This window comes from Marmota monax, unplaced genomic scaffold (genome assembly GCF_021218885.2).
Source record: "Marmota monax isolate L192 unplaced genomic scaffold, Marmota_monax_Labrador192_F-V1.1 WCK01_AAM20220418_F8-fsc00012, whole genome shotgun sequence".
NCBI lineage: Eukaryota > Metazoa > Chordata > Mammalia > Rodentia > Sciuridae > Marmota > Marmota monax.
Window position 1 is genome coordinate 20,909,323 of NW_026695227.1, and position 24,818 is coordinate 20,934,140.

A 24,818-nucleotide genomic window follows, 5' to 3' on the forward strand; every position below is an offset into this window, starting at 1 on the left:
CAACACAGTTTGGTGCTCATTAACCATTGATGGTGTAGTAAGTAGTCCAGAGCATATGGACTTATGATTAAACTTCAAATACTATCTCACCACATCCAAATTATGCTGATTGAAATGATTCAGATTTAATTTTACAGCCTAAAACACACATTTATGACATTGCCTTTGCTAAAATATTTGAAAGTAAATAGCAGAAAAATATATTATCTACCAGAAGTAACTGGACAAGATGGGAAGAAAATAAAACATGTTCCCATTTTTGAAATCTTGGCATGAAGACTGTCTTATAAGCTTCACATAAAGCCCAGAGGAAAGACTAACCTATTTGATAACTAGTGCATTTTAAGATTCTGTACAAAAATGATTCAATAATTAAAGTTAAAATATAACATCTGCTACATATATCATAGATAAAATGTTATAGCTATAAAAATATGAATCATTCTCTAAATTACCAAGGAAAAAATATAAGCACCCCATAAGAAAACATCTGGCTAAAGAAGTTAACAAGGCATTGTATTTTATGAAAGTAGAAATATAGTTGGTCTTTGAGCACATTCAAAGAAATTCATCCTCAATTATGAGCATCGACATGTAAATAAATAAAAAGCTAGTTTTCTCCTATGAAACAAATATTAGCTACTCAGTAGCAAATGACATATTAGGGCTCATTTAGTTGTGACAGAAAAAAAGAGAAATCTATGATGAAAATCCATGCAGCTGATCCTATGAGAATAGCTAAAACAAGGACAGAAACAGCAAAACTTTTTCTGTGAGCATCTGTTTTCAGCATTTTTTTTTAACTGTTTCTTCTACTTCTCTTGTCCACGTGGAAGGAAACATAGATACCTAGAGACCTTAAACTTTACATTTTATAATTCTGGCACCCTAGAAGGGCTGTCATCTTTTTCTTCATTACAGTCACCAAACCTCATGTATTTATCCCTAGCTGGCAGGATGCCTACCTCTGAGACAACCAACTGTGGCTGGATGTGTATAAATTAAGTAATACACTGTGATCACGGACAAGGGTCACACTCATTCAACCACAGTCCCTCTTTATTTCAACACATATTTACTGAACATCTAATACATAACAACCACTGTTCTAGGAAGTAGGCATAGAATGGTATAAGAGAATAGTGAAAGCCTGATATTGAGTTCAGTTCCCAGGAGAGAGGAAAGATGCAACCCATAGAGAGGTGGCCACTGGCATTTCTGTTAGTGTTAAGAACAGTGGAGACATTAAAATCTAGCAGTATGAAAGTGCCTGAGAGGCTCGTTTCAGGGAAGGCCTCTCTGATACAACATTTGAACTGAGAAAGTAAAAAGAGGCAAGCATGGGAAGATCTGGTCATGTAGTATGCTAGGCCGACATTATAAGTGCAAAGGACATGAGACAGAAGAAGAAAGTGAGGGTGAGATGAGGTGAAGAAGAGGCAGAGAGAGAGCTCACTCCTGTGGCCACAGTAATGTAAGATTTCATGGTGAATGTTGTTGTGAATGTTGTTAGAAAGTTACTATCTTGAAAAAGAAGGCTTATATAGTTTTAAACAAATATCTAGTCTACTAAGACTGGAGAGTCTGTGGGGAACTGAAATTCTCATAAAACCAGGTAGAAATCCATCTTGATGTATTTTCCAAAGCTTTAACATGTTCGTCAAAATGGTAAGTGTGCATTCCCTGTGATACGACAATCTATTTTCTGGAAATAGAGTCAAGTGCAGAAGTAAAAAATATATATACACAATGACATTCTTTTCACTTGTATAGTTACATACTATATACTTATAACTCTTAAAAACTTGGGTAAAACTAGCCAGGTGTGGTGGTGCACACCTATAATCCCAGCTGCTTGGGAGGCTGAGGCAGGAGGATCACGAGTTCAAAGCCATCCTCAGCAAAAGTGAGGCACTAAGCAACTCAGTGAGACCCTGTCTCTAAATAAAATACAAAATAGGGCTGGGGATGTGACTCAATGGTCGAGTGCCCCTGAGTTCAATCCCCAGTTCAAAAAAAAAAAAAAAAAAAAAAAAGAAGGTAAAACTAACCAGTCATAAAATGAAGACTGGTTAAAAGATTGGATTCTAAAAAAATTAATGTCCTGAAACATTTTAGTGAAAATTTAGCATTGAAGAAGAAGCATAGTGCAATCATTACAATCACAGACTTTGGAATCACTAATTTTTCTGCTCAGTACCTTGTAAACTAAATTCTATATGCTTCACTTTACTTTCTGTTAAAAAAAAATAAGTGATAATGGAATCTGCCTCATAGAGTTGTCCAAGGAGTAAATAAGTTAGTCAACAATGTCCTTAGAATATACTAGCATACAGTAAAACTAGAAAAAGCAACTAGGGGGAAAAGTAAACACAATAATATTGAGGCTGACGTGGCCTGTGGCTCGCAGGATTGGTAGGTAATGATGTCCTTTCAAGGCCAAAGAGCCTCCTGGAAAAAAAGAAAGATTATGATATGGTATTCCTGGATAGCTGGGGTTGGATGGGAAGAAAATACATGGGAGCCCCTACCTGGATTCTGTCCCTTAGAGTCAGTGGAGATCCTATTAGAAACCCAGATTCAAAGACAAGGCATGGACCCAGACAACCTGAACCCTGGAGCTGTGTAGTCTGTGCCACAGAGGGAAAAAAAAAAATCTGTGCATATATGGATTTGCAGAACTAAGGATGTTTAGAAAATTTTTACAAAGGGGGACTTGAGGTTAAAATAACCCTGGAGAGACCAAAAAGAACCACAAAGATCTGGTAAATCAAGAGAGACAGGCACCAAGAGGCAATGAGCATGTCCCAGGCTCTGCAACAATGGGGCAGCACTGCCACCTTCCAGGGTCCCTCTCAGCAGCAGCAAAGGCTCCCTGGAGGCAGAGAGAAAAGAGTGTGGGTCATTCACTTGATAAAGTGACCTCTTCACAGCACAGGTCACTCACTTGGTAAGGTGGTTCTCCAGGCAGAGGGTACCAGCTGCTAAAAGGAAACAACACACAGGTGTTATTATCTGGAGTAGAATTATTTTTTTAAAGTTGGACTTTCATCTTAGCTAAGTGGTCATCACATGGATTTCAATGGAAATGTGCCTTACATACAAATCAATAAATGCAGAGAGAGATGTCTAGCTGGCATGACTTATTTATTAATGGGTGGGGAAGTTGGGCAGATTTGTATTTTCTCTTTTGCTCTTTTCAACAGCTTGGGTTGGTTTTCCATGTATTTTTATAATGATCATATAGCCCTTTTATAAACATTGTTAGATTTTTAGATTTCTTTAGAGAGCCTTCCCCATCTTCATGATGTAATTCACTGCTTTCCAACTATTTCAGTTGAATGCCAAAATAAAAATTAAGAGTTTCTTGCCAAGTGACTTTGAACTTTCAAAACATTTTATTGACATTGTATCATACAATCCTCAAAGCAACTATAAGAAACAGCTTCTATTCCTATTCATAAACAAAAGCACAGAGATTAATTTATCTGTATTGTCATAGTTGGTGATGAATGGAGCTGCAGTTTAAAACCAGATCTCTCTAGCTCTTAACTTTCACTCTGCTCCTTAATACACTCACCTAATTATGTTACACACTTGAATTTCATATCACCATTTTTCCCAATCCCTCTTGCTGACACTCTGAAAATAGTAACAATATTTCAGCTCACTACTAACAGCTAAGTGGGCAAGGAGTTTCCACATATTTTAGACAATTGGCTAGATTAGTAGTTTTTCAGCATTTATTTCTCCTAGAGTCAATGAATGAAGCATGTGTGGTTCAAGAAGTGAGTGTTCACGATTGTACCATGTCTGCAAATCACCAGGAAGGAGAAAGCTGAAAGCTACAATACTTTAACCAACATCAGCTCAGCAGTTTCTGCCTTGATCCAGGCACTCCCCAAATATGATAAACCTATGTCCAGGTATCCTAACTTTTTGTTTCTTTATCCATAAACTGTTGAGCAACATAAAGTTGAAATCCTCATTGATCTTCAGATTCAACATGATAGCGCTTCAAAAGAAAATCTTTATATTCCGGATTGCCTTGTGTAAGCCATCTTTAAGATTCACCCATCAATATGCACAATATGCCCGTGAGAACAATAATATGCCTAGAAAGGTAAAGCTAGATTGGCAAGGGTGTTTCTCTCTTCTGTAACTTGCTTGAATCACTGAATAATTCAAATGTTCCTAACAGCAATCTGAGCTTTGCAGACTCAACAACAGAGTTCAAACAGAAGGAATTAATCTGGAACGAGAATTTGCATGTAAGCATAAAGACCTACTGATATAGGAAGCCTGAAAATAATTCCCTAATATGCATCTGTTATATGCATCCAAGTGTTTAGAAATGTGTCCCTGACTCAAAAGCACTCATGTAGCTACAATAAATATACAACAACAAAAACAACAATTGCAACTACAAACTTAAGCTACATATGCTATACAAACCCTAAAAATCAACAGAATGAATCCAGCATAAGCAATTGCTTAGCCAAGTCGTATTGATTCTACTTTTTACAGTTGATTTTTTTTAACTCAATTGATGCCCATACATGGTCCCATTCATTTTAGATGATCTCCTCTCCTTTCTTCAACTTTACATTGAATGAATAATTACTAAGCACTTTCAACATGTAAAGGTATTGGACCAAAATCTAAGTAATACACAGTATCTGCTCTATGAGAATTTATGGTTTAATAGCTGTCTGATACTCTTCCAAATGTTTACTCAACAAGCACTATGTTACTGAGCGCCAGGGCGGGAAAAAAAGTTTTGGTGTTGGAGATTGTGATATGAACACATGAGCTCCTGGCCCTAGATTATTTATATTTCATAAGGATTTGTTTAAAAAAATATGTGCAGTAAAATGTGGGATCCTAAAACAATTTGTTACAGATTAGAGAAAGAGAAAGAAGGGAGTAGTCAATTCTATTTGAAGGTTCAGAAAAAGTCCTCACAATAAGAGGAATATTATTGTGTACCATTGATGGACTTCCTTGGGTGAGACGAAGGAGTGTCCTACAAGAGATAACACGTGTATTCTATTCGTCACAGGCGCTCTCAGGAAATACAAGCAGTCTCATGTGGCTCAAAGTTCAGGAGAGAGTTTGGAGGGAACAATGCAGAGGAGGAGGGTGGTAGGACATGGAGAGAAAGCGATGAAGCTGAAAAGTTAGGTCAGGATTCAAAAGATCCTTATTACATAGGCAACTAAAGAGTTCTCAACAAGGGAGCCATAGTATAATGGTAATTGTCCCTTTTAACTGGGCCCTACCAGCCCAAACTGCAGAACTGATGACAGGGAGGAGAGGGTGACCAGACAAGATGTGAGTTTGAAAGAGTCAAGGAACATGTACTCTGTTCTCTCTAAGGATCAGTCTGGCCTGAACCAGTCAGGACAATAGTCAGCCATGTTAAAGGGATATAAGGAAGCAGAAGAGACAGGCAGTAAGGGCTTGAGGCTCAACTGACAGGAGTTTACTAGAGAGTCAGAACATAGAAAAAACGGTGGAAAGAACTTAGTTCTTTGCAGAGAAGTGAACTAAAATTTTTCAGAGCACCCATATGTTGTCTAAAAAACCTCTGAGGCAATTCTCATGATATCCCGATTGAGAATAGATGGTTTAGACCATGCCCCCAAATAAAAAAGATACGACCACACAATAATTGCATTTTTTTTTTAAATCAGGGAGTGTCCTAGGCGGGCTGGGATTTGCTCATCATCACCACCATGTATTAAACTAATTCACCTATTCATCACTCTCATCAAAACAACCATTAGTGAGGTTAGTGCCTCTGAGAAGACTTGATCTAATCAGGCATGACAACATTTTAGGCTAAATATAATCAATTGAGCACTTAGGTTCTTCAGCTGTGTTAGAAGCACTTAGGAAATTACTCAGACAATCCCACAAAACTTTAGAGCCAGACAAAAGTGAGAAATGACATGATTTATGGGTAGTGACTTGATTAAGTAAAACTCATCCATTTTTAAGTTGTGCCCATGAAAATAGTTTCTTTTGTATTGTTTCCTTCCATCTTACCATTCTTGAGACTTTATTCTGTTCTTGAATTGGACTTTTTGAAAATTCTGTTTTGTACTGTGTGGTATAAAAGTACAATTGTTGGAGCAAATACCCAGGGTCTAGAAGAGAGGACATCAGTATATAAGTATCCTATTGCTCCCTCAAGAGGCCAGACCACCAAGCAGCTCTCTGTACTGTAGATTATACCCAAGTAACACCATCACACACTGCAGCATCTCATCAGCTCACCAAATAAGTTATTCAAAATATTTTTCCCAAAACCCAATCTTTCTTGGTTGAAATATATGTTTATCCATTTTCTTATTAGATGTGCTCTATGAGTAAAGTCAAGTGATTATGTTTTATTAAATTTTACTAGTAATATCAGTCATTTTATAACCCTTACCATATAAGCCACTTTTAAGAGTGTAAGCATACTCAAGTTCTGGATATAATGAATGTTCAGATTTCATTTTTCCAATTTGTTCATCAAGCGTCAAACATTTATTTTTTTTATTTTTTTAAATATTAATTTTTAGTTGTAGTTGGACACAATGCCTTTATTTCACTTATAAATTTTCCTGTGGTGCTAAGGATCGAATCCAGGGTCTCACACGTGCAAGGTGACCACCCTACTGCTGAGCCATAACCCCAGCCCCAAGTGGCAAACATTTATTGCATTGAAAATATTTTATGTGAAAAGCACAAAGTTAGATTTTATAATAATATCAAAGCAGGTACTTCTATAGTTGGTTGAGGACATAGACATGTAAAAGTCTGAATAATTTTAAGTATGAATTGAATTAAAGTACAAGAAATGTAGTGTGAGAACTCAAAGAAAGGACTAATTAATTCCATTTGCAAGACTCATGTAAAACATGAGTTCTTTCTAGGTCAACCTTGAAAACCAACCGCAAATAGACAGAAATAGGAAAAGGCTTTCAGACAGTAAGACAGTATCAAATATGTTGGGAAGTGAATATAAATAAGAAATTTGTCCAGCTGTGGTAGTGCATGCCTATAATCTCAGTAACTCATGAGACTAAGGCAGGAGAATCGCAAGTTCCAGACCAACCTGAGCAACTTGGTGAGACCCTGTCTCTAAATAAAAAAGACTGGAGGCTCAGTGCTATAGCAACCCTGGATTCAACCCTAAGTACTGGATAAATAAATAAATAAGGGCATTAGCAAATACTTCACTTTGACTCAAATGTCCAATGTCTAGGAGAGAATGGAAATGCCTGGCTGGCAGGATGAGGAAGTACCCTGAATACCATGGAGAGTGCTTGGACTTTATTCCGTAAACAAGGAGAAATACTGTATGTTTCTGCAAAAGAAAAATCAGACAACTCAACCTTTGTTTGGGAAACTACACAACATGTGAAGAATGAAACAAGTTAATTCTAGAATCCGAGAGAATAATCCCAAGAACATTTTAATTGTCTGGGGTAAAGTGACTACTTATTGAACCAGCATGGTAGCAGCAGAAATGAAAAGGAGGTGAGACACAGGAAAGTCTCAGTGACTGACAAAGTGATTTAACAAAAACATGCTGAATGAGATTTCATCTCACACCAGTCAGAATGGCTATCATCAAGAATATAAACAACAATAAATGCTGGAGAAGATGTGGAGAGAAAGGAACAGTTTTACACTGTTGATGGGATTGGAAATTAGAACAACCACTGTGGATATCAGTATGGAGGTTCCTCAAAAGATTAAGAATGGAACCACCATATGACCCAGCCCTCCCACTTCCTGGTGTTTATCCTAAAGAATCAAACTCAGCATAGGATAGGACACACGCATACCCATGGTTATACCAGCACAATTCACAACAGCCAAACTATGGAACCAACCTAGGGGTCCATCAACAGAAGAATAGAAAAAGAAAATGTGGTATATACAATGGAGTTTCACTCATCCATTTAAAAAAATGAAATTATATCATTTGCAGGAGAATGGACAGAACTAGAGATCATTATGTTAAGTGAAATAAGTCAAACTCAGAAGATCAAGGGTCCTATATTTTCTCTCATATGTGAAAGGTGGAGAGGTAAAAGGAAAAAGAAAGGTGGGAACAGATCTCACTAAAGGATCAAGTGGGTGGGAGGTGAGAGGTGAGCAGGGCAGTGCTGGGGAATGATATTGGCTATGCAACAACAAATCCCATTGGTCTGTACAACTATAAGGCACCAGTGGAAAAATGTGGTTAAAAAAATCTTCCAGAAGGAAAAAAAAAAAAAAAAGCAACATGCTGAAACTGTAAGTTATATGAAATACAGTAAGTCAAGCTGAATAGAGAACTAACAGTACACATGCCGCATATTACAGTGTACTTTATTTCTCAAGTCAACTCTTTTCCACAAAGCCCTGGTGTCCCCTCTGAACTCGGCCAGATAATTTTAGGCAGCTGGCACTCAGCAGCAACTGACCAGCTAGCACACAAGACCAAACCCATTTACCATCTCCACTGAAAACTCTATTTGCCACATGGTCATCAATGAAAATATATGTTTATAAAAAGCAGCAACATATTACAAAAGTAAATTGCAGGAAAGGCACAGGTATCTATTAATATCAAACACTGTTCATTCCTAGGTTGAAAAGCAAGCTATAGGTTCCTAATGAGAGGAAAAACTAGAACAGTGACAGCAGAACTTGACACCCCTTTGGGGAGTTAGTAAAATGAGGACTTTGAAATAGACCATGGCTCGCACTTAAAACCATCTATCATGATAGCTTTTTAAACAATTCTCAGATACTAAAATTAAGTCCTAACTTTTTAAAGTTTCATGTGGTCGCACAAAGGCTTAAGAGACTATGTTCAGAAAATCATGCATACTGTGTCAATAAAATTATACCGTGATAGAGAAAATGAAGATTTCTCTAAATACATATTAATCTAAACTTTTTCCTATTGACTTTTCTTTACTCACTTTTATTTATCAAAAAATTCAGATAATAAATAACTTTCCATGATCCTAAAGCTCTTCAATAAATAGTACTACATTTCATTTTCTGTTTATTATTAAAATCTATTCATATTAAAAATTATAAATAAATATCATTTTAATATATCAAAGAAATCATTTGCTTAAAAGACACTCTGAGGGGCTGCAGTTGTAGCTCAGTGGGAGAGCACTTGCCTAGCATATATGAGGCACTGGGTTCAATCCTCAGCACCCATAAAAATTAATTAATTAATTAAAGGTATTGTGTCCATCTACAACTAAAAAGAAATTTAAACAAAAGACAATCTGAGATAAATGTTTTGAGGGGTGAAATATCCTTTGCTTTTTGTTTGTTTTATAAACCACCCAGGTTAGCCAATTTGCAAATGTGTATTAACAGGCACAAGATTCCCTTAAACTAGAGCATATCTACATTTCATTTCAAGGTACTACTTCTCCTATCATAGAATTATAAAGCTTCAAGTGACATAACAGACCATTTGGGCTAGGGACCTAACTTTTCTATAGGAACTAAGATGCAGAGAAGTAGAACAATTTTCAAAGTCACAAAACTAATTAGAGAGGCAATGAAAACCTAGGGATTCTAAATACACTTTGCTGTGTGGCATAAGAAAGCAAAACACTGACATTCCAATGGCATAAATGGAATAAAAAATGATTTAACCCAAACCAAGAAAAACTAAGTTATAAGATGAATCTTGAGTTGAAAAATCAATCATTTTTAAGGTGTATATTTCAAACTTTTCTCAAAATCTGTTTAAATTTGCTCAGTGAAATTACCAATTAAAAGAGAAGGTCACTAAGAATATTGATTATGCCTCCATTTCCCAAAGCCTACAAAAAAGCTTTGAATGAAACCACTGACATAAAAATCAATTATAATCAACTTCTACTATCTCTGTTTCCACAATCAAGTTGAAAACTGAAATATCAAGGTAAGTTAGATAATAAGCTAAATCCAAAATAGTAGCTAAGTGCTGGATGAGGTGGTGCACACCTGTAATCCCAGTGACTCAGGAGGCTTAGGCAGAAGGATCTCAAGTTCAAGGCCACCCTCAGCACCTCAGCAAGGCCCTAAAGCAACTTAACAAGACCCTGTCTCAAAGTAAAAACGAAAAAGGGCTGGGAATGTAGCTCAGTGGTTAAATGTCCTCAGGTTCAATCCCCAGTAGCAAAACAAACAAACAAACAAACAAACAACAACAACAACAAAAACATGATCAAAATAATAAGTCATTTAGATATATTAGCAAATAAAAGTTGTTGTTCTGGTATAGTTCTCAAATATCTTAGTTTTACTCACTTGCTCTTGCTCTAGAGTTCTCTCTCTCTTACTCTCTCTCTCTCCCTCTCTTCTCCCCCCTTCCTCCCTCTCATATTCTGTGTTTATTATTGAAAAACATGAAAACCTACTAAAAACATTGAAGAAGAATGACTGAGTTTCTTTCAGTTACCTAGAAAACTACAAATAATGCGATACTCTCTTTACAGGAGGACATTTTGATAGAAGAGATTTTTAGGAATGCCCAGAGTTATACACATTGAGATGATGCAAAATCAAGGATCTTCAGGCAACAAGGAGCAATTTCATTACCCAAAATGGACTGTAAAACCACCATTATGCTAACAAGGCTGAGAAATGTGTTCGTTTCAAATAGTTACGGCAATTATAATCATTGCTCTGGTTCATTACACTCTCTGACATTTGAGATCCTTCTTAGTAAAATGAATGTGTCACTTGTTATTTATTTTACACAAATATATGGAGAGGGAGCACAAGTGAGCAGGAAATTAGCAAGGTAAAAAATACTGACTTTTATAAACTCATGTCTGAGTAACATGCTGACATTTTCAATATCTAAGTAGTTATTTTATTTACATGGAATTCCAAGTTTGTTGTGATGGGCAATCCAGGAATTGAGTATTACAAAAATTTAGCAAGTTAAATCGTGACTTCCCCATTAAGAAAGCAGTGGACTGAAAATGATGGAACTTAAGGTTAATTCTCAACTCCACTAGTGGATCTGAAGGTCACAGAGTCGATTCAATTAATTTTTCGTTGCCTTTTTCCAGCACTTAGTGTTCATCTCACATTGCCTGCTGATTTCTAGCTAAATAGTCTTCTCATTACTTAATTTCCCACAGCTTCATTAGGCAATGCAGTATCATAAGAATGACAAGAATCAGTACTTGGAAATGCAACATCTAAGTGTTGAAGTTTATGCCACTCCCCTGAATTGCTCTACTCATAGTTCTCATCAATAGGGGGCTCAAAAACACAAAAGACTTCCCTATTTCCCATCTGCAGAGAAATATTTCCTTTGGGATGTGTTGATATTACCTATTGTGTCTCCCAGGTTTTCAATTCCTTTTCAGTTATTAATAACACAGTGATACTGATAGGAAAGAGCCACACCTTCAAGACTAAAATAAAAAAAATTTATGGAAGAGTGACAGCAAGTGACTGGCAATCAAAAGCATATGCCTAGGAATTAGACATATATGCATGAAGAACTCAATTTTGTCATTTGCTAGATGTATCACTTAGACCAAATTATTTAAACTCTCTCTGAACCTCAATTTCCTCATCTGTAAAACCAGACCTAATATCACCTGTTTTAAAAATTGTTGTAAGGATTGAGGAAATTAACCTACATTTAGTGCTTTACACATTGTCTATCATAGAGTTTGACTTTGACATTAATTTAAATCAAATTCATAGCAAACATCCAAAGCTTTCTTGTTTCTTGGCTTCAGTAGTATAGCTTATGTTTGAATTGCTTTACTGTCTAATAAATACAAACATTTCTCAGGGACTATCAATGATATTTTTTTTCATTTTTAGAAAATCAACTGATTATTCCCTTGGAATATTTGGAACACTATTCCTCATAGAATAAACTTGAAAAAATATCTCACCACTGGAAAGAGAGCGTTAGTAGGCAATGTTCCCGGCTGGAGAGGCATAAACATTGACAGCTGTCGTATGTTTGCAAATATTACAGGACTGTGTCAGGCAGTGAATAGCGGTCACTAGGGCAGGCATCTTTTAAATGCAATTCATTTTATTAATAGCAATAAACACTTACCCACCCTCAGCCTGTGGTGTCACCTACTACAATCTCTGCTTTATCACATATCCAACAATAAAGAGCTATCTTAAAAGTAGACATGTTGATTTTATTAGTCAGAAATATGAATGTGCTAGAATGTTCTTTTGTTCTAAACTTTGTTATGGTAGACAACCTCCTGCCTGTCACATCCCACTAGTTCCACATATCTGTGTGTCTTGGCAGGGGTAGAAGCATGGAGTGCTATCTGTAGAAACTGTGTTTGCATTTCCAAATCCACAGTCTTCTGACCACTATTTTATTCTATATCCCACTATACTGAATTATTCAGACTGGGATAAAATGTATTATCTTTAATATACAGCTTTATAATTATCACCATGTTTCTATGTCTTCCTAAATTGCTTTAAATTTAAATTTAAATTGCTTGTAAATTTCTCCAAAGTAAAGTTACTCTCTCCTATGATGCTTATATGTCACCAAGTAAAATACTCTTATGAAACTGAGATAAGACAAACAATTATTAAGTATTTTTCTTGTGACATACCTGTGCTGGGCACTGCAGAACTTATTTCATTTACTTGCCCAACAACCTTGAAAATTCGCTTCTAAATCATTTCTATGTTACTGATTAGGAAATGAGATTCCAAGAGTTGAAGTTACCCAAAATAATATTGGGATAAAAATGTAATTTAAAGACATCTGCCTGACTCCTAATTCCATTTTCTTGCTGCTATACTCTGCTGCCCCAAATTCTTATTAATCTCAAATGAAAACATCTCAGGGGAATAAAAGTTTTTAGAAAGGTACCAGTCAGTAGTTTAGCTTTTATTCTGCTTACTTAGAGAAATGGGGGAGAAATTACAAAACAAGCTATTGAAATCCCCTTGAGAAGACAGTTTTTGAGCAACTTCAGCTCTAAAAAACTAACCCAAGAAAAAAAAATTAAAGATGCTAAATGTTTGTGAATAAGAATACTAATTGTTGGCACTGTTTTGAATGGCAACTTTTTGAAATAAAATTTGAATAATAAGAGCTAAATTAAATAAGTATATTATACCCATATAATAGAATACTGCAGAAATGGAAGTTTGTGTTTTTAAAGCCTAATGACAGCAAACTATTCATGATATATAATGTTAATGGAAAATCATAGGAGATACACTGTAGACAATATATAATTATAATTATATTCTATCTTATGTACACAATACAAGAATTACAATTCAAAAGTGGTAGAACTAACCTACTTCACATCCATGTTCTTCAAGGTTAAGCAAAACTGGCTCTGCTAAGCAAGTATAACTGTTATAAAGGAGGGTAACTGCAGAATAAATCCTTTTGAAAACTGCATTTCTTCTCTTCCCTGAGTAAACTCACATAGAGGGTGGAGCCTCTTTCTGTTGCACAAATAACACATGGCTGATGCCACCCCTCTCCTGGGGACTTGTTTTGTGAATTGCTCCTGGGCTCACATTCTCCATATCCCTGGGCTCTCTTAGAACACCCTGGGATCCCAAACTCTAAGACATGAAGGGCAGACCAAAATATCAGTGGAACAACAATGCAAGGTGTTTCTCTGAAAAGATGTACGTGGGCCACATCCACATTAAGATGTCAAATCACAGATGGGAAATGATCTTAGGAAAGATTTTCCTGAATATTTGGGGCTAAGACAAACCCAAATATGGCAGAAAAAAAAAAAAAAGCACTATGGAGTGACTGTAATCTTGAACCACTGGACCCCAGGAACTGCAGAGTCACAAGAATGGGATGTATGGTCATGCAATAACTTCACCCATGGTTCATTCATCCTAATAGGCCTTCTAATATCCCCCATCTTAAAGGACTAGAATTTACCAGGGAGCAGCATCATTTGAAAACCTATTCACAGAATATCTTCAAAATTTTTGTCTGAGTAAGGAAAGGTAAAGAATGTCTAGATGAATAATCTGTGTTGAAATACTTCGATTCTCTTTCACCATAAATAATTAGAACAAATCAGGTATTTGTTTTATACTGGGGCAGTTCCAGCAGGACCAGTCAGATTCTCTATCCTGGAATCTGAATGTGCTTTCACACTCAGTTCATCACTAAGTGTAGCTGGAACTGTAACATGTAAATCTGCAAAGGATAAAATGGCAGCAGATGGAGAAACAAAAAATAAAAACAACGAACAAAATTTCAAAGTCAGAAAATAAGGAATATTGAAAGGATCACATGAAAAGGAGGGGGAGAAAGTAAAACCACAAAGTTTCAATTGGCTTCTGGTTCCATTCATAATATATTTGCTGTCATGACCTTTCATGGATTATAATATCACACAACCCCAATATTCCAGTAGATATGACAATACATAATGCCAAACCTGACATAATCACTTTTAATACTGATAGTCTGGTGTTATGGACTGAATGTGTGTTTCCCCCAAAATTCGTATGTTGAAATCCTAAACTCCAATGTGATAGTGTTAGGAGTTGAGGCCTTGGGAGGTCATTAGGCCATGAGGGTAAAGCCTTCATAAGAGGGATTAATGTGCTTTTATAAAAGGAACATCAAGCCCCCATGCACAAGCCTGTAATCCCAGCAACTCAGGAGACTGAGGCAGGAGGATTACAAATTCAAAGGTCATCTCAGCAATTAACACAGAATGCTTTCTTAAGTGTAGTAGTCTTCTGCTTTCTATGGTGTAAATATTCCTGCTATGGCTACCAGTATGACATCCTTGTACATGAATTGGGAAAAGATGAATAATAATACACCATTGCACAGTATTTTAACCACATACATAAAAAGATAGATGATGATAAAGAACACAAAGAATTATAAAATGTAGTACAATAATTATGAAGCTATAAGTTTTATCCCTTAGCCTTGTCTTTAATATAATGTTTAATTTTAAGTTTACATAATTTAATGTTTAACAATCAATTTGTTTCACAACTGGCTCAGAAATTCCCATCTCAAGCCCATTTAAGCCATCTCCAACACACCATCAAACAGTATTATCCTAAACCCGTAGCAGAGTATTGTTGACTCAGCTCAGGAAACTACACATTTACTTATGAAACCAGTAAATTAAAAATTGTAATGCACATAATCAGCATGTGGAAAACTTGTTAAAAAGTCCAGATTGCAAGGTCCCATTGCCAGAGATTTTGTTTCAATAAATCTGCCATGGGGCTCAGGAGTCTATTTTAACAGGAATCCCTCTTCCACATGTGAAATGACTTCATTAGAGAACGATAACATCATTTATTGACTATGCAGCCTGTACCACACTCAGAATACACAAACACAAAAAAGACAAGAGCTGTCCTCAAGGAGTATACAGGCACCAAGAATTATATATATCTACAGTACTGGTCATAGTGGCAGCTTTCGGAATACAGAAAAATCCAGCTTGGGAGAGGAGTCATGAGAGAAGATGATGGTTGACCTGAGTCTTGAAGAAGGATCACAGTTTAATCAAGAAGACTAGAGAAAGGGAGGCAGGGATGTTCAGGGCATGAGAGAAGGCGCATAGCCACACAGGCACAAAGAGTGCAGTCAGCTACAATATTGTCACACATTTTGGAACTGTGCCTCTTATTCATATTTTGTAGCCATATTTATCTGGCATGAGTCTTGGCATATAGTAAGCATGTGTTTGTTGGACTCAGTTCAGTAAGAGTTCATGTGAGGATTGATGAGGCAAAAGAGTTAAGGTCAGGTCTGGCTTTTCAGACCTAACACAAAGTAGGCAAGTAATAAATGTCCACTTCTTTCCAAAGTAACGTTAAAAATCATTATTCTTTCCACTAAAGGATTCTTTATATGAAATGATATATACTTGATTGCTGTCTAGAACTTTATGTGATAGCAATCAAGTATAGATCAAGTTTTTCACTGCTTTTATGATCAATAAACTGATTTCTCAATCACAGAAAATGACAAAAATCACTCAAATAATGAAACAAACCAAAACTCCAGGGAAAACAGATTACTTTAAATTACTTTTCCCATTGGTTTTCCCCCACTATGTATCAATCTGTTTTTCAGAATAAAATGGAAAAGTTATTTTGTCTATCTAAAGCTGTATCATTGCAGCTATAGACAAGTTCGATTAATTAGGTAACCTAATTAACTTAAAAAATCTACAAATTGTTTTAATAAAGAAAGTGAATGCAAGAATAGCTATATGATAGGTATACGAAGAAGGAAGTCAAAGTAAGAGCTTGCCTCCACATAAATAAAACAAGAAAAGTGCACTTATCCCCACCCTAACAACATGGATACTGTCACTTTTCTCAAACCATGCCTATCCATCATGTCTCTGCTAGAACCCCATTTGCCTTCATCTATGTAATATGTTCTAAGCACTTTATTGCACAATATCCCTTCCCTGTTCATGCATGAGCCTCATCTTTGGATTTTTGTCCTAGGCTATCATGTCTTATGTCATGTTTATCTGCCAACCAGGTTTTATATTTTCAGAGAGGAGAAACTATCTTTCATTTTGCATGGAGCATGACATAATTCTAGACATATAAAAGACATTCAGATACTTGATGAGTGAATAGAATTATATTTTGCTTCAAGCTTTAGTGGTTGATCCGTGTCACCTCGCCCAAAGTGAAGATGAAGCCTTCAATGATAGGGGACAGTGAACAGATATCAAATGGATCCTACTCCTAAGCTGCTTTTGAAGTATCAGCAATCTCTGATATAGTAAAACAGGGGAATGCCATGCTCTCTTGCCCATAGTGAGGCCTATGATTGTGCCTTGTTGCTAAGTGAAATCTCTACAAACACTCTGGGAACTAAGTGCCTTATGCACATCAAAGAAGAAAGAAAAAGAGGAAACAAGTATCCCAATGCTGGTTCTGTCCTTGTTTTCTTTAACCAATATATTAAAGTTCAAATAGAAGGACTACTTACAGAATTCTGTAAATGATTCAAATATGACACATTTATTCAATAAATTATGTTTCCAATATTATAATAATAGCAAGCATTTTGGTTATTCTTTTGTGTACTATGCAAGCACTTTTCCCACCTCATTTTATTAAATCTGATAACACTCTATATGAAGTCAAGACTGTAATTATCCTCATTTTTAGAGATGAAGAAGCTTAGAGAGATTAAATAAAAACTCTCTTCAAGGGAACAAGAGTAAGTGACAAAGCCAGAATTTGTAACACATCCTGTGATTACAAGATCCAATTCTCAGCAATATAAAAATAAAATTTACCCACCATAAGGCACTAACCTGAGAATTTAATGGTGTTTCTGTTTGCCCAAAAGATGTATTATATATCAAACTTACCAAGAAATAAATAGTAAACTGAGTCAAAGCAACTCAAATAATGGACTAACCAGTGGCCTTAGCAGAGATATTTGAAACTAAGTTCTTGGATTCTCGTTCAAGGGTTTTTTTTTTTTTTTTCTGATTAAAAACTAAAAAATTAAAAGGGAAAAAAAAAAAAAAAAAACATGCCAAAGCCACAGTACACAAAGTGGCTAGAGAAGGGGATCTCCAGGGCCTGTGGTAGCAAGCTGAAACACACTGGCTAATCTAATTGATCTCAGTATTCCCCAGCAAACAAGCATCAAAAGAGGGGAGGGAGAAATTAACATAGATCCTATGGCAAAATGATCAGCCAAAGTATAACTTTCTCACCACCCCTAAAGAATTGGGGGACATTCAGATCTATAACCTTCTTTTCTATTCATTTTACATACAGGCTACATGCCATTCAAACACTGCAGGATATTGAGCAGAGGATAAGAACTCTAGAAAACATTGTATTGTAGGAATTTTGGCTATCCATTATCTTTATATATCAATAACCTTCTAGCATCCAAAGCGAGCCACAAAAAAAAAAAGGCCTAGAAAAGAGTTTTCTATAAGCTTCCCCCATTCTATTGACAGAAAGAAATCTCAGGCAGTACTAAAAGCAGTGACCCCAATAAAGCAAGAGCTTAACATTAGCTATCATTATCAGCATTATTATTTTCTTAGTTTAAAGTCAGCCTTAAGACAAAGCAAGCAATCATAAGATATAATCTCAGGGATAGCTAAAGGCTATCCCCTGCCCCCAAATAACCCCACTACTGGAGGTGATGGTGCTTGAATTTCCATGAGTTCCTCTGCAAAAATTAAGGCTGATGGCATTTTAAACTTCAGGGCTTAACTGCATCAAAGATTACCTATGTTTGTAAGATTTCTTTAAGACAAGTTTTGCTGCAGAAAGAAGGGAAGGATTTGAAGGCATTAAAAACAATCTTAGAGGAAAAATGGATAAATGAGTTCTCCACTGAGAGAGATGGAAGTATGCAAACAAGGGAGTGGGCTCCGGAGTCTATAGTGTAAGAATTTCCCACTCCTTCTTTTGCCATTACAATTACAATATAGAATAGTCAGCCCATGTCGTCCTTGAAATCTTCCAGGATACAGCAGTTATGCTGTTTTCTTTTCAGGGAAACTGACCCACTGAATGTCAGGAAAATGAGTTTGAAAGGTATAGTCCTTGGGCACATTGAGAGTTGTTGTAAGCACTCAAATGCGTCTACCAGCAGGCAGAAAGTCGTGACTTGCCAGATCTTAGGTAAGGCATACACAGATTCCTCTCCAAGGAGGGCTGAAGCTGAAATCTCTATCAGGCCTGAGGCAAAAAACCTGAAAGGGTGGGGGTGGGGGTGAGGAAGTTGGCTGGCTCCGGGAAGTGGGTGGGTAGGAAACGGCAGGAAGGGGAGCCAACCGTGGAAATAGGTTTGCACACGCCTAGCAGGGGGAGTGCCGGGCCACTGCGCGCAGCGGTCACGAGCGCTTTTGGCAGTGCTGTCCCCGTCAATTCCAGTCTTTAGTCAACCATCCAGCTCCCGAGGGGTTGAGACGCCAAAAGGGCTTGTAAAGTGGGCGGCGGCCGAGGGTTCCCGTAGCTGAGTCACAGCTCAGCCAACTTTTATAGCATTTCCCAGAAAGAAAAAAGTCTCAGTCCCAGAGCCCATCACTCGCTTCTAATTCCCGCTCCCCACTCCGTGACACTTGATCCAGCGGAGGGAGTTAGGGGGGGTTCCACCCCATAACCAGGGGTGTTCCCCACTCATCCTGCAACTTTTCACCCGCGTAAAGCCTCGTGGTAACCCAAGCACCAGCCAAGCGCTCCCAAACCTGTAAACGGGAGGACTGAAGAGAGGGGAAAGGTTACGTCCTCACCTGCAGGACACGGACACCTCCACCCGCGTGGCTGGGATGGCCGCGCTCAGCTGGTTCAAGTCCCCGATGCCAGCAGTGCTGGTGTAGCGGCTGTCCATCTTGAGTGGAGGCGCCGTGGACTTGTCCAGCGCCCACATCCGGAGCTCAGGCAGACTCTGGGCTCTTTCGGAGCCTAGCTCCCGACAGACGGGGATAGGGGGGGTGGAGGGTGGAGGCAGAGGAAAGAGGCGGAGGCAGAGCAGAGCACGGGAAGGGGGAGGGAAAGAGGGAGGGAAGAGGCGGACCTCCGCGCCAAGCCGCGAGGGAACCCAGAGTCAGTCCGGGGTGAAGCTGGAGTTGCCGGGGGAAGTGGCGTGCGGGACTCCTGGCTACCCTGCCCCCTCCTTTCGGGCAGCAGCGGGACGGGGAAGCCACCTTGCGACCCCCTCCCGGCTCTGGGCGTCAGTCTCTGCGGACTAACCCGGGGCCTGGCCGGGTTTGTGGTACCACAACGCACACCCCTACCGTCTAGCAGGGCGAGTCCCTGGGGGCTCTGCGGTTTTGGTTTTTGTCTCCGCCTCTGCACATCTCCCCGCCTCCTGGGCCTTGACTCCCTCCTGGTGTCAGGTGTGCACGGGAATTTAACGCAGTTTCCCCGCCTGTGCTGGAAGCTGGAGGTGAGCTCGCTCTGCCCGTCCCTAACTCTCCGCACAGGTTCTCATCTCCCCCTCGGAGTCCCCGGGGCTTCCGCCCACTGTGACCCGAGCAGCTGAGTTGAGCCCCGGCTTCTGAACTGCCAACTCTGGGCCACCTGACGGTTGGGGACAATGGGACATGAGGACGTTCTCCAACCTTCGGCTCCCGAAGGTTGGTAAAGTGGCAGACCAATCCATGGGACAATAGGGGCGACCGAAGACTCAAGTGTGGGGGGGGGGTGGAATACACACACACACATACACACACATAATATGTATATTTATTTAAGGGATGCTTCTGGATTGCGTCTCCCTTCTGGGTTCTTTGGAGTTTGAGCGTCTAACGGTGACAGTCCTCCTACAGTTTTACTGCGTCCCTCGTTTCCAAACGCATGCAGTTTTTGCCCTGAAACCGGAAGGTCACAACCAAATAATGCAGTTACCTCATCCCAACTCCCAACCACAAAACCTAAAACCGGACGGATAAGAAGCAAAGAGAAGCTAAAGTGGTCGCTGCATTTGGGACACTGAATGCCTGGGTAGTGGGATTGGGGTTTAGATGTAGAAGCGGCCAGAGTATCCGGAGGTAGCTGAAGAGCCCCTCCACCACTGCGACCTTTATTACCCGCACCTTCCCTCCGGCCTCTCCCGTGCGCCTGAGGGTCCTCTGGCGATTGCCACCAGGGGGCGACGGAGAGCAGAACGCGGAGCTGCGGGAAGTAGGGTGGCGATGGGCTGGTGTCCGCGCGCACTTAACCCGCGGAGTGCGTAGTTTGCAGCTGCCTGGGCTAACTCAGGGAAAAGCTGTTTTCGCGGCTGAGGATCCAGCTTCTTGTTAACCTTGTAATCCTCTTTAAGCCATCTGCATAGAGAATTTATAGCGTGGCAGGTGAGAATGCAGAGGTGCTTGCCACCTCCCCCTGCCGGGTGCACTTCCCCTATTTTTTTTCTTTTCTGATCTCCTCATTCGCCACTAGTCAACCCTTAAATTCAGAAGTTCTACCTTCTTCTTCCTATTGACTTATAACAAATTGAACTGTAGCGTTTGACTAAAACTGCCCCCAAAAGTTCGGGCATTTCTATTATGCTACCCAAAATACTTTGGAGGAAAACATGTATGTTAAATGATTTTTTTTTTTTTTTATGGAAGTCTATTGAAGTTGAGAACTTAAAATAGTACTCAACCCATAGAAATCTTAATTTTTTTTCACTTAACTGAGGTATAAGTTATACATAATAAAGCATGCATAAAATAAATCACTTGATAAATTTTGATGCATATACACTCCTGTGAAGCCATCACCAATCTAAATAATGAATCATCCATCCCATCACCTGAAAAGTTTTCTAATGTCCCTTTTGTAAGCCATCCTTCCCTTCACCTAAAAACGATGCTAAAGGCAACCAATAATTTTCTTTCTGTCACTATAATTTGCATTTTTTAATTGTACATATGGAATCCTACAACATGTACTATTCTTAATCTAGCTTTTTAGAAAAAAAAAAAACTTTACAGATTTACCCATGTTATTGAGTGCATCCACAGTAAGTAGTAGTCCACAATATAGATGTGCCACAAATTGTTCACCTTCATGAACATTTTGGTTGTTTCCAGGTTTGGGCTATTAAAAATAAAACTGAACATTTTTGTGCAAGTCCTTTCTGTGGACATATGCATTTGTTACTTTTGGCTAAATGTCTAGGAATGGATTAGGTGGGTTATATGGGATGTATTTGTTTCACTCTTTAAAAAACTACAAAACTGTTTACCAAACTAATTTTACTATTTTCTATTCCCACAGCAGTATATAACAATTCCAGTCTCCACATCCTTGTCAACATTTATTATTGTCAGTCTTCTGAATTTTAGCCAATTCAACAGGTGTGTTTTGGAATGGAATATGTAACTCAGTGGTAGATGGCTTGCCTAACATGTGCAAGGCCCTGGGTTCAAAACCTGGCACCACAAAAAATATATATATGTACATATATAATGTGTATATATAATATATAAATATCATAACTTATAAAATTTCTGTTCAGGCTCTCATTTAGAAAAATTTTAATTAAAATTTTGTCTTTATTAAAATTAATTTAAGTTAATATAAATAACCTTAAAATAAATATTCTTTTATGTTTCCGATATTTAATGTACCCTAAAAATCTTATGTGTTAGGCAACACAGGAATGTTCAGAGGTGATATGATTAGATTATGAGAACTGTAACCTCATCAGTGAATTAATCCATTCAATGGATTAATAATTTGGATAGATGACTAGGTGATAACTCTAAGCAGGTAAGGAGGGCATGGTTGGAGGAAGTAGGTGTAAGGTTCTTGCTTAGCATCTGGGTGGCCATCTTAAGTGACAGCTGCCATCTTAAGAAAAAATTTGCTTTCCCGCCCAAGGGCCTTTCTGAGAAAGGCCTCATACCAACCCCACCCTTAACTGCCCACAGTAGGACCCACCTGGCTCTAATCCCTGAGCCTCCCCATAAAAGTCTGGAATCCCAAGCCTGTATTGCCTCTCTCCTTCTTTGGAGAGATGTGCCTTTATTTGTCAGCTCTACAAATAAACTCTCCTGTATATCTCTGCCTGGTCTCCATCTTTTATTTCTTGCTCACCTGTCTCTGGGTTCCTCACTTTCCTTTCAGTAGGTCCCTGGGGATGTGCCCTTAGGGATTATATTTTGTCTCTGGCTTCTTGCTTTCCCTCTCTCTGCTTCCTGGCTGCCAAGAGCTGAGGAGCTTAACTCTGCCATTATGTTCTGCTTCATATTGGGCCCAGAGCAATGGAGTCAGCAGACCTTGGACTGAACCTGTGAGTTCATAATAAACTGCTAAGTGGCTTTTATCATGTATTTTGAAACAGCAATGAAAAGCTAACACATGTGCTAAAAATTAAAAATAAATTATACTTACCAAAATTTATAATAAGTCATTATTCACTGAGTTTGATTCAACAAACATTAGTCATGTTGGGCAGTATGCTAGATTCAAGACAGAAACTCCTACTGGTACTTATAGACTAAGTAAAAACTGGCAAGAAGATAAACGATTGAAGAGAGCTTATACTGACTGACTCACTGATTTCCTTTCATTTCTCAGATTTTAATATAAGGTAAGAGAAGACCTCAGTTTGTAAATGAAATTGTTATTATCCATTGTTTTCAGAAGCACTTATTTACAAAATAGTATGGTTAAGGTGATGCCAATGAGAAAAACAAATGGAGAGAAAACCAGAACAAACAAAAACTATTGGCACACCAATAAGAGCAAGAAAACAAAAAAGGGTGGGGGGAGGGGCATATATTTTGAAGAATCAGCTGTGCCTAAAAGAGCATTTACTTATAAGGACAAATACATTACCTTGACAAGCAAATGGTGTGTCAATTCACAAAACATAAAAAAGAAAATTTAATTAAATTTGAGAAAATGGTGGATTGAGTATTTTTTTAGACTGGAGCTACATCAATAGAACATTTGTCTGTTGGACCCAACAACTAGTCTACCCCGAGATAAGCCCAGAATACCAACATTGGCATGTGTTCAACTTTAAAATGGCCTCAGAAAATGCAGGGTGAGGGCATTGCTTTCTGTGGATAGCGGTACAATCAGTTTAGCCATGTGGCCTGCTTTATGAAGGCACAGCTAAAAATAAAATAAATTTACATAATAGAAAAGAATGGGCTAGCAGTTTAGCTACAGGAAAATGGCAAATAAAGGGAGACAATTTAATGACTGGCCAAAATTTGTTCTCTGATTACCTGCCTTCTTTCTGGACTTGATAACCATTTGTATCTGAACAACCAAAAGTGGATGAAATCTGCAGAGAATTCAATCATTGCATATATTAAAACAGCCAGCATCACAGATATTTTAAATTTGCAGTTACCTTTATCATTAAAAATCAATATCTCACCAATCTGAGAAATTACTAACTTTTTCATGGCTAGGACAATCAGAAAAATATCACTTTTAAAATCAACTTTAAAAATATTACAAATAATAGCACAGCTAGTATATGTTGTGAAGAAATGTCTGGTAATATTAAATCCAATATTTCAATCAAATACCACTATTCTAAGGGATTGTACATGGGTATTTAGGTAAACCTATTGTCAAGAATATATATTTTTCTGAGTTTGATAAGTGAATTTTACATTCAAAGTAGCACTTGGAATGCAGGATACTTTAAATTTCAAAATTTCACACACTTAGTATTTAAGTATGTAAATATTTGAAGAAGTTGGGTTGGTTTGGATAATATTTAGTTTTTCCTTTCACAGAGTAAGTTGGCCCCAACCCCTGGCTATTCAAGAACGAGATACCTCAAATTTGCTGGAGTCAGAGGAGAGGAAGATAATGAAAGTGATGGAAGTCTGTTCAGTTACCTGTATAACTGAGTTTTTTGATTTTGTAATGGGAGTATCTCAATTTTTCTACTGCTCTATAACAAGTCAGTCCAAAATTTAATCATACCCCCCCCCAAAAAAAAAACCAAAAACATGATTTTACTCTTTTCATGATTCTTTCGGTCAGAAATTAGGGCAGGACCTGGCAGACAGTTCTGCTCCAAGTTGCGTCAGCTGGGGTCAGACACATGGCACCTAGAGGCTGGCTGGACTGGAAAATCCAAGAAGGCTTCATTCCCATGTCCAGAAGTTCAGTGGCCTTCCCACATGTCAGTACTCTGTCATTTCTTCTCATGAGGCAGTCTTTCCTGAGCTTCTCCACAGCACAGACAGAGTGGAAATTGCCAGGCCTCCTTCAAAAGGAATTGATGCAATGTCACTTTCACTGATTTCTGTTTGTCAAAGTAGGTCACAAGCCCAGCCCAGGCAGTGGTAGGAGCAGCAGTGTGT

General features: G+C 38.2%; 1 protein-coding gene across 1 annotated transcript in view; it reads right to left on the bottom strand.

The window, feature by feature from the left end:
- The window catches only part of Cpne8 (copine 8), a 195,612-nt gene extending 175,841 nt beyond the window's left edge, over positions 1-19,771 (bottom strand). The window contains exon 1 of the mRNA XM_046436155.2: positions 19,281-19,771. Coding sequence (XP_046292111.1) covers positions 19,281-19,417 — 137 coding nt within the window. The 5' untranslated portion in view covers positions 19,418-19,771. The remainder of the gene's footprint in view (positions 1-19,280) is intronic.
- Between the last annotated feature and the right edge of the window lie 5,047 nt (positions 19,772-24,818).